General features: G+C 41.0%; 1 protein-coding gene across 1 annotated transcript; it reads left to right on the forward strand.

Annotated features, from left to right (window-relative positions):
• The first annotated feature begins 1355 nt into the window (after positions 1–1355).
• On the forward strand, positions 1356–6305 carry LOC145784694 (uncharacterized). The gene is made up of 2 exons (XM_082596557.1): positions 1356–4821; positions 5083–6305. The coding sequence occupies exons 1-2, from the start codon at positions 1356–1358 to the stop codon at positions 6303–6305; spliced, it is 4689 nt and encodes a 1562-aa protein (XP_082452683.1).
• Positions 6306–11198: the final 4893 nt, after the last annotated feature.

Below are 11198 nucleotides of genomic sequence, written 5' to 3' on the forward strand. Positions count from 1 at the left end.
GAAGCAGATGTGGCAGGTACACAAAAATATTTTGAAACAAACTGAAATAAACAAGAAAATTGGTTTTTATTTGCTTCCACCAAACGTGGGCGTTTTCAAAAGATGTAGTGGATGTTAGAAACGATTCCCCGCCCATTTAATATTATTGTTGTATCTCTGCTCCATTCTATTTTCATGCTTGAGTGACCCGGCCATGCATTAACAATTTTTGCTAGTTGATCTTTCTTTTTACGTTTTGGCATGGACTGGAGTGGTCATTGTTTTATAAATCTGGAGAACTGGAGATTTGGAGTGACTAGGGAATATGTAAGAATTCGGTAAGCAACTGTTTGTTTCGTTTTATTATTGTCGTTTTCAATACACCATTTCTTCTAATAAGTAAGGCCTGCACTTTATCCAGTCTAGGCAAAAAACGTTTTAGACATCATTTATAAAACATACCTTTGCTTGGTGCAAGGTTATGCCTGTCTAGTTAACTCTAGCTAGTTGTGTAATTTGTTTGTTATCCTAGGGTAGTCTTTTCAGGTCTGCCAAGGATTCATTTATGGTATGTGCCTTTGTCTAGCTCACTTTAGCTAGTTGTGTAATTTGTTTTGTTATCCTAGGGTAGTCTTTTCAGGTCTGCCAAGGATTAACTTTTTGGTTTGTGCCTTTGAGCCTGCCATGCTGTAAAGTTTCTTTGAACTTTGTAACTAGTTGTTTGTTATCCTAGGGTAGTCTTTTCAGGTCTGCCAAGGATTCATTTTTTGGTTTGTGCCTTTGAGCCTGCCATGCTGTAAAGTTTCTTTGAACTTTGTAACTAGTTGTTTGTTATCCTAGGGTAGTCTTTTCAGGTCTGCCAAGGATTCATTTTTGGTTTGTGCCTTTGAGCCTGCCATGCTGTAAAGTTTGTTTGAATTTTGTAATTTGTTTGTTATCCTAGGGTAGTCTTTTCAGGTCTGCCTAGGATTCATTTTTGTTGGTTTGTGCCTTTGAGCCTGCCATGCTGTAAAGTTTCTTTGAACTTTGTAACTAGTTGTTTGTTATCCTAGGGTAGTCTTTTCAGGTCTGCCAAGGATTCATTTTTTGGTTTGTGCCTTTGAGCCTGCCACGTTGTAAACTTTGTTTAAATTTTGTAAATAGATCTTCACTTTGGGCAGTCTTGTCAGGTCTGCCAAAGATTGAAGCTTCTAAGCCTGTACTCTGTCAGGCCATTGTTCTAGTCAGGTAGAACTGGTTACCGTTAAACCCTGTAATTTTAGTAGGTTGCTTACTGACATTCTCCGTAATATCGTGAAGGTCAATTGTCACCTCACCTAAGGTAAGTACCGTACAGATTTTGTTTTTTGTAGCTTGTATATTGCTGTGTGTTAATTATGGCTCGTAAAAAGCCCAAGCAAACCCCAAGACGGGGTAAGCCAAATGGTTATGCTAGTGGCTCAACAGAGCAGCATGAGGCCGCCTCTAATATTAGTGGTCAACATGACATTAGCGAAGAGCTGCCAGGTCTCGTTGTGTTAGAACAAGAGCTGGTTGAAATCGAGCTTGGCATAACTTCCATCGACATGGAGCTATGCTCAAGTGATGATTTCCTGAGTTCTTCTGAAGTTTTGGAGGTAAAGAAAAGATGCCTCGAACTTCAAAGGAAGCTCTCCCTTAAACGTTTAGATTTACTCAAATGCAAACCACAGCAATCAGGCTCAATGGAATCTAGGATGAACCGTATGGGGGAAAGCATTTATGGTTTGCTTGAAGCATGCTCTACCCTCATTCGAAGCTGTCGAGAGCAATCCAAGCAAGTGTCACATCAAACATCATCTGTAGTTATGGATGCAGGCAGTGACACAGGCAAAGCTGCTGAGTCTAGCAGTCACGTGACACCCCGTGAGAGTGGTGTAAAGATACCACCTGTAAAAGCAGAACAGGGTATCCTTCAGGGCAGCAGTAGTGCTAGTAATATTCTTAATCCTTACACATCTCCCTTTCGCACTGAAGCTAATAATAGTAGTGAATTTCCCATCGTCGTGCCTCAACCCCAGCTCAGTGCAGGGTTTCAAAATGTTCATGGTCCTCGGTTGTCGCTGGAGAAGTTTGACGGCAATGTGTTAAAGTTCTTTAACTTTAAAAGGCGTTTTGAACGATACATTGAGTCAAACTATCTAAGCTTTGAAGATCGCATCGCCTTTTTGGAGGACAATTGTGTAGGCCAGGCCTTGGAAGTAATATCTGGCCTGAGTTGCTTGCAAAATAGTGAAAGAGCATATGGAATGGCATGGGATAGATTGAGAAAAAGGTTTGGCAACCCTGGAAAACTCATGGCCAAAGTGAAGGAAGATTTGCTGCAAGGACCCCCTATTTCAGAGTGGGATGCGCCGGGCCTCACAAAGCTTTGCGACAAGATGTATAAGTGTGAAGTCAGTTTCGATGGCTGGGGTAAGTCTCACCTTTTAAACAGTGACGAGGTGCTTCAACGGCTGTTCCTGCGACTTCCTTATAAGTTAAAGGAGCAGTTTGTTCATGTTAATCACTTAGGATCGGACTGTGCCACGTTTGGTGATTTAAGAGTCTTGGTCGAGGATGCAGCCTCTCGAGCCGACAGCCAATATGGCCATCTTATGCAACCAGGCAAAGATGTTAAGAGAGCTCTACAACCAACGATGGCTCGATCTAATCCGCAAGGTGGCTACAAGCGTGCTTCGGTTTGCACAACCCAAGAGCAGATTTCCCAATCTGCTAACCATAAGCAAGAGTCCTGTTGTTTGTGTGCAGAGTCGCATGCCCTATGGAAGTGTGAGATGTTTAAACAAAAGCCTGTTGCAGAAAGAAGAACCCTGGTGCAAAAGCATAGACTGTGTTTTTGTTGCTTGAGAGCAGGCCACAGAGTGGTTGATTGCAGATTTAAGAAATCTTGTGCAACGTGTGGATCGAGGCATAATTCACTTCTGCATGTAAACCGTGTGGAAGAGGAAAGCCCCTCTGCTCTGAAGAAGGGCATCTCAGCAACAACGTCCGCAACTGTGCCAGCAACATCTGGGACAACAATTTTTAAGGTTTTGCCAGTTAAGGTATGGGCTGGGGACCCCTCCAACTATACCTATACTTATGCTTTTATCGATGAAGGTTCTAGCGTCAGTCTATGCTCCTCAAGCCTCGTATCTCGCTTAGGGGTTGCTGCGACAAAAAGCAATGTGGAGTTGCTGACCACCAATGCTGTCTCCTTTCATGACAAGAAAATTGATTTTTTGGCTGTGCAGGGAATGGAAGAGCAGGCTGTGTTTTCCGTTGCAGATGCTCTGGTGATGGACCAGATTGTGGATGTCAGCCACAGTATTCCCACCGAAGCACTTAGTAGTGCATATAGTCATTTGGAGGACTTAAAGTTCCCTGAACTAAAAGATAGGAAGGTTGAGTTGTTATTGGGTAGCGATCTTCACCAGGCTTATCTTTTGCAGGAAGTTCGTACTGGCGCACCAGGAGAACCATGTGGACTGCACACTCTTCTGGGTTGGACCATTTATGGGAAAGATGGTGGCGATAGGCAACTCAACTCACCAGTAATGGTAAACTTTCTTAGCGTAAAGGAGTCTTGCGATAGAATGTTAAATGTATTGTTGCAGGATTTTAATGACATCGATGAGCCACAGGCCCCCTGTCCTTCAATTGAGGATAAACGTGCGCTGCAGATCATGCAGGACACAGTGAAGAAGGTGGATGGACACTATTCTGTAGGGTTGCTGCGGAAAGATGAACACCCGGACCTGTGCAATAATCGCTCTATGGCACTCAAGCGCTTAGAGGGAATGAAGCGGCGATTTATTGCTGACCCGGAGTTATTCAATGAGTATCGTGGTAAAATGCAGGAATATATTAAATGTGGCTATGCTGTGCCACTTGAAACTGGTGTGGTAGACACACCAGGGAAGACGTGCTATGTGCCCCATCACTGCACGACCAATGCGGCCAAGTTTAGAGTCGTTTTCGACTGCAGCGCGAAGTTTAAAGGCGTGTCATTAAATGACAAGCTGCTTCATGGCCCAGATCTCACCAATAACCTTGTAGGAACATTGTTTCGCTTCAGGCAACATCCGATCGCTGTTGTGGGCGATATTAAGGCCATGTTTTCCCAAGTACGCGTAGACGAAGGGGACAGGGATGCCTTTCGATTCTTATGGTATCCAGACGATGATCTCAAGCGGGAACCTGTCGACTACCGCATGCAAACACATGTGTTTGGAGCAAAGTCGTCGCCATGCTGTGCTGCCTTCGCGCTTCGGATGACTGCCAAAGACAATGAAACAGGTGCTGATCAAAACACTGTTAACACAGTTTTAAAAAATGTTTATGTTGACGATATTTGTCATTCATGTGAATCGCCGGATCAGGCTATCGAACTAATACAACAACTGCGTGAACTATTACAAAGTGGCGGCTTCCATTTAACTAAATTCCTGTCTAACAGTGCAGAGGTCTTGAGTTCTGTGTTGCAGGAAGACTTGGCGTCGAAAGTCGATCTGCCGCAGTGCCAGCTTCCAACGCAGAAAACCCTTGGTGTTGTGTGGAATGCTGCAAGCGATTGCATGGAGGTGAGGGTGAGTATTCAACAAAAGCCCAACACCCGGAGAGGCGTTCTCTCCATGATTTCGCAAACATACGACCCACTGGGTCTAATACAACCCTTCATTTTACCTGCTAGGCAACTCCTGCAGCAGGCCTGTGACGCTCAACTTGATTGGGATGAACCCCTTAATGGCCTTGGGCCAGTAAACATTAATTGGGAAGCTTGGTTAAAGGCCCTTCCAGAGCTTGAATGTGTTTCCATCGCTAGAAGCCTGACTCTTTTTGGTAAATGTGCTATCCGCTTTGAATTGCATGGTTTTTGTGATGCCAGTACCAGTGGCTATGGGGTCGTGTTTTATGTTAAAGTGTTTTATGATGATTCTGTAGTAATTTGTAATTTTCTATTTTGCAAGTCTCGAGTGGCTCCATTAAAGCCTGTTAGCGTACCTCGCCTGGAGCTCACTGCTGCTGTGCTCGCTGCCAAAGTCTGCAATTTTATCCTGACGGAGTGTGATTTTAAATTCAATTGTGTTGTCTTATGGACAGACTCAACTGTTGTGCTGCGTTACATTAATAATACTTCGACTCGTTTTCACACCTTTGTGGCTAATAGGCTGAGCACTATTCACATGCTTACCAGTGTCAATCAATGGCATTATGTACCGACTACCTTAAACCCCGCTGATCTCGCGTCTCGGGGAGTTTGGCCTGATAAAGTTAATACCGCTAAGCTTTGGTTCAATGGTCCTAAGTTTTTGCATGATGTCACGAGCAATTGGCCAAACCAGTCCGACTTTGTTGGCGGAATTTCGTCAGACGATCCAGAGGTTAAAAACATTGAACATTGCTCAGCCCAACAACACGCGATTACGGACTCGGACTCTCTCTGTCGGTTGTTTACCCGCTACTCGAACTTCCACGATCTACAAAGAACGGATGTTTGTATTTTTAATTGTTTGGCGACCCGTGCTGTGCACTTTGAGGTCGTGCAATCCCTGGAGGCAAGTGCATTCATTCAAGCCTACCGAAGATTCTGCAGCCGTAGAAACGTTTGTCCTACTGATCTGTACAGTGACAACGGAGGAAACTTTGTTGCTGCAGACCGCGAACTTCGGCAAGGACTCAAGAACCTCCATCAAAAGAAAGTCACCGATGCCTTACTTCGGCATGAAACGAACTGGCACTTCAACCCTCCGCGTGCTTCACATCAAGGCGGCTTCTACGAAATATTTTTTCGTTTATTAAGAAAATTGATGCGGTCGCTGGTAGGAAACGCTACGTTGGATGAGTTCGACCTTCTAACGCTGGTAGCAGAGATTGAAAGAATTTTAAACGATCGTCCCATCACTTCGCTCCCATCGTCACCAGATGATCTGCAAGCCCTGACTCCAAGTATGATACTCACCGGATCAGCTTGTGACACCCTACCGCCAGATGTTTTTATGAAGGCTGACGGTTATCGACGCTCTTGGAGAAAGACCCAATACCTCACAGACAAGTTTTGGGAACAATGGCTGTTGCAATATCTCCCTCTGCTGCAGCCCCGACAAAAGTGGTTTGGCACATCTCCAAGCTTGAAACCAGGCGATTTGGTACTGGTAGCGGACGAGGCAACTAAACGTGGGCACTGGCCCAAGGCTATTGTAAAGGAAGTTATGCCGGACACTAACAAACTTGTCAGACGCGTGCGAGTAAAGGTTGCTGACGGTACAGAGTTTGTTCGCGACATCAGAAAGATCTGCCTGCTAGAGGGCAGTATGGACTTTTGAAATGACAATTTTGTTTTCTAGGCTGGCTGGTTGGCACGATTGCACAACTGACATTGCTCATGCTGCTTAGGTTTCATATTTGAATTGTATTGCGTGTTTGTGTTTATTTTACTATTATTATTCTTGTGCTCCTCACTACCGCAGCTAGCGCGGTGTCGTCGATGCATTTGCATCCAGCAGTTCTGCCATAACTGTGTTATTGACTCCCATCAATAGTGTTGTTTCTATTTGCATCCTGCAGTTATTTACACTGTAGCAGTCTAGCTCTGTTTTTGGTCTGACTATTTCACACACCTGTCTCACTACTAAAGCTTTTGCTATGTGCGATATTATTTTTTGTGTTTTGTCAATTCATTGCTTAACTATCACGACTCGACTTAACAGTCGCGTGTTTTTTCTGGTAGCCTACTTTTGCTCTGACGTTAATGTCACTTGCGCTGGTCATAGCATTGCGCAGTATTAGGTTGTATGTGTGCTTTTGTTTATGCCATATCCCCACTTCTGCCACTGGTACCATGTATGCTATCATTTGTTTTTCGTGTATCCGTTTATGCTGACTTCCAGTTGTCGGTAGACTTATGTTTTTGTGCTTAATTTTAGCAATCGCTAAGCATGTTGGTCAAAAGGGTTTTTTAACTCCTCTTGGGCGTGTCTTCGATGTCCTTCTGTAGGCTACTGTTATGCATGTTCTATTAAGTTTGTGTGTAATGCAAGCCAGCCTTTGTGTTGCAATTGTGATCCTTGCTAACCGCGAATATTTTTGATTCTGGTCGATATTTGCATAATTCATGTCAATTGTCGTTTATGTGGCCACCTTGTGGCAATTAATTGGTTTGTGTTTTGCTTCGTTGTAATCGTTTTACAGTGGTAAAACCCTCATTTGTTAAACTCTGGTTTTGGGGGTGGGTATGTTAGAAACGATTCCCCGCCCATTTAATATTATTGTTGTATCTCTGCTCCATTCTATTTTCATGCTTGAGTGACCCGGCCATGCATTAACAATTTTTGCTAGTTGATCTTTCTTTTTACGTTTTGGCATGGACTGGAGTGGTCATTGTTTTATAAATCTGGAGAACTGGAGATTTGGAGTGACTAGGGAATATGTAAGAATTCGGTAAGCAACTGTTTGTTTCGTTTTATTATTGTCGTTTTCAATACACCATTTCTTCTAATAAGTAAGGCCTGCACTTTATCCAGTCTAGGCAAAAAACGTTTTAGACAGTGGATCCTTTCAACAACATGAGATAGGCAGCTGAAGGTGATTTCTGAAAGTGGGGAAGCCAAGTTTGCTGATTCATCTTTACTACTGCATGTAGCATCTTCAATCCCACAGCTCAACAAGTCGTCCATGTCACTGTACTGGCATAGTAATGCGAACAACGAAACTGGTGCGTTTTCCCTATGCCGGATTGCACGAAATCCATAAACAATTCTATTTTTGCTGTAGCAAATTCGTTGCGACCAGACGGAGTGGTACGAAGTCGATCGTTAAAGCGGTTCCGTCAACTGGGGTTACTTTGGAGTAACCGGGTAACTTTGGACAATTTTTAGATTTTGTTCATTTTATTATAAAATCTGTTGTAAAGTGCTGAAGTTGCAGTAATTGCATGGAAATGTCTTCAAAATTATCTGTGTTCATATTTAGAGCATTTTATTGAATTGTGGGGTAAGTTGATTGGTGCAAATTTATAAGAATAGCCTAGCCACTTCATTAAAATATCATTTTTTCTTTGTCCCCAAAATTAGCCGTCAAGCTGACCAATGGCTAGTAACATACAAAATTAAATGTTACCCATATGTTAGTAATATCTTAGCCTTCATGTTGCCCCAAAACAATGATTATGTGGGAATGTGTTACAAAAAATATTATTATATTTTTGTGTGGTGCTGATATTTCAGTCGAAACTGGGTAACTTTGGACAAGGTTTACAGAACTTTTCCATGTGTTTTCCCAGGTGTTGTCTTTCCAGGTTATTTATGTGAAGGTTATTTAGGCAAAAAATGCTATAGAAGTGCTTTAAAAATCAGGTTATTTATGCAAAATGTGTTTTCCCAGGTCATATATATAGGCTAATACATAGTGTGGTAGAAAAATAGTGAATGACAGCAAGATTATAATGGTAAGGACACATAAAAGGAAGCCAGGTTCGAGAAAGTACCAGGATTACACTGAGGAAGGTCTGGAAAAGGCTGTTGAAAGTGTTAAAAGGAAGAAAATGTCATTGAGAGAAGCTGAGAGAAAGTTCAAAATTCCCAAATCAACAATAAGTAATAAAGTGAAAGATATACATACAAATAAACCAGGAAGGCAACCGATGTTTACCATCGAAGAGGAAAAGGAAATAGTGGAGCATTTAATAACATGTAGTGTGTGGGGACAACCCTTTTTACCACTAGTTTCCAACACGTTTTGTTCCCACAAACCTCACTAAAATACATAACACCCTGCTCAATTATTTTTGTAACATTTACATAATTTTCAGTCGTCCTACTTTACCCCTAGGTGAGCTTAACATTGATCATAATATCTGTTTGCTATGCTTTATAATGCAAACTTGTGATCGGTCCAAAGTTACCCCACAGCTGGGGTAAGTTTGGACAGTCAGAAATTAAAAAAAATAAACAAACTCATTAATTGCTTCAGTTTATTTTTCAATCCACATGAGATCTATAGTTACCTTCTTAACATTCAAACACATAATTGCTTGGAAAACCTACATTACATTGAAAAAAGGTGCTCTTGCACAAGACGCCCTGTTGGTCAACTGGACAAAATGATGACGTCAAAAACGTCACACACATTGGAATATACTATTATGAAAGAGGAAGTGCGGGGTGGAAATGCAATGAAACACACCAGAAGGAAATTGTCTTCCATTTATTGATTTGTTGTTCAATTTAAACAAATATGCGATCGGTGAAAAGCACAAGCATAGATCTAACCAAAAAAGTTAATACCAAGTCCCACTATGGTACTAGCTTTATCTGGTGGCCACCTAAACTTGACCAAATTCAAACCATAACGAAAACATTCAAACCATAACGAAAACATCATTTTAAATGATAAACAATCTAAATCAAATCCAATTAAAAGAACATGTTACTGTTTATTGAAGTGCTAACTTTCATTTTTATATCTTATTGAATATGCGCGCAATCGTTGTTCGAAGACAGCCCCCCAACGAAGCTTTTGCCCAATGCATTTCAATGGCGAATCGATCGTCTTTCAGTTCACGCCCTGCGTGTGCACGATAATTAATTGTCTCCCATTTATTCATTTCTTGCTCAATTTCAACAGATTTGCTATCGTTGAAAAGCACAAGTATAGATCTAACCAACTAAGTTAATATCAAGTCCCAAAATACTACTAGCTCCATCTAGTGGCCACCTAAACTTGACCAAATGCAAACCATTATCAAAAGTTTATTTGCAATGATAAAAACATTTACCGACAACCAATTAAAAGAACATATTACTGTTTATTGAAGTGTTAACTTTCATTTTTATATCTTATTTAATATGCGCGCAATCGTTGTTCGAAGACAGCCCCCCAACGAAGCTTTTGCCCAATGCATTTCAATGGCGAATCGATCGTCTTTCAGTTCACGCCCTGCGTGGGCAGGGGGGGCAGCCGCCCCCCCTGTTGTTTCAAAACGTCGCGAATTTGGGCAAAATTTTGCAATTATTCGGGCAAAAATTGCTATATAAAAAGCTACAAAATTGCATGAATTAAGAAAAACTATAAATTAATATCTTTTACCTATCAAACTAAGTACAGCCTCTTATTTGCCCAAGAAATGTGCCGCAAAATTTTCATTTGGCACACCCGTATTGATGTATTGTATTGCATGGTGATCAACCTGTAGTACAAAATGCATTTAACCAACTGCATCATGCCAATTTGGGCAGCCACCAAAGTATGTCTCTAATACTTTTGTGAAACTGCCCAAATCAAAACGCAAAATTTGCTATATAGCTAATTTTATTAATTTTCACAAATGCATCGTGTTGATTTGGGCAGCTGAAAACATGAAATTATTTGATGAAACTGATTAGTCTATTTATGCAAAGTTCTGCCCAAATTACCGTGAGGCAGTTTCCCCAAAATAAACAAATTCATTAATTTTTCCCATTTACATAACTGTATCATTTAGATTTGGGCAACAAAAAATATGAAATTATCTGATCATAGTCTATTTATAAAACTGCCCAAATTGGCATGATGCAATTGCCTCGCATCAAAATTTACAAAGTCTTTAATTTTTTCATAATATCTATAAATGCATCATCTTGATTCTCGGCAACTACAGAAAATATATGTATTTATATAAATCTGGTGAATACTTTTATAAAACAATTCGGGTGGAGAGGTTACAGTACTTTTTCAACCATAAACGGACATAGCTAAGCAACACCACAACATTTAACAAAAAAATGTTATACCTGTTAAAAGTAATGTTAAGGTGTTGCTTAGCTTTGTTTGGTTACTTTTATGAAAGGGTCTGCTGCTATTCGGCGAGTTCCCTATTCGGCAATAGCCTTTTTCGGCAAGTTCCCTATTCGGCGATTTTTTGAAAATCCAACAACACCTTCTGCAAATCCGACGATTGAATATTATTCAATATTTAGACGTTGAATCAATGTCAATATGAACCGTTAGACTAATTGGGTTCTTTAAATCCTACGTCACTGTCTGTATGCAACCTTAGAATATATTAGTTATTTTTGTCATCAAATTACCTAGCCTAGCCTAACTATATTTTTAGAAGTAGTGCTGCCAGACCTTTTTATTTTTTGTACTAAAATTCGTATCATCAAAACTACTTTAATTAATTGAACAAAGTTTATTTGAGAGAGAGAGACAGAGAAACCTTTTATTTTGTCTGTTGCGAC

Source organism: Aplidium turbinatum, chromosome 15, assembly GCF_918807975.1.
Source record: "Aplidium turbinatum chromosome 15, kaAplTurb1.1, whole genome shotgun sequence".
Taxonomy (NCBI): domain Eukaryota; kingdom Metazoa; phylum Chordata; class Ascidiacea; order Aplousobranchia; family Polyclinidae; genus Aplidium; species Aplidium turbinatum.

Bases quoted from the DNA above. Each gene is read 5' to 3' on its own strand.
- LOC145784694 (XM_082596557.1), top strand. From the start codon at position 1,356: ATGGCTCGTAAAAAGCCCAAGCAAACCCCAAGACGGGGTAAGCCAAAT. The intron at 4,822-5,082 runs GTAAATGTGCTA...TCTTATGGACAG, and splicing joins TAGAAGCCTGACTCTTTTTG to ACTCAACTGTTGTGCTGCGT.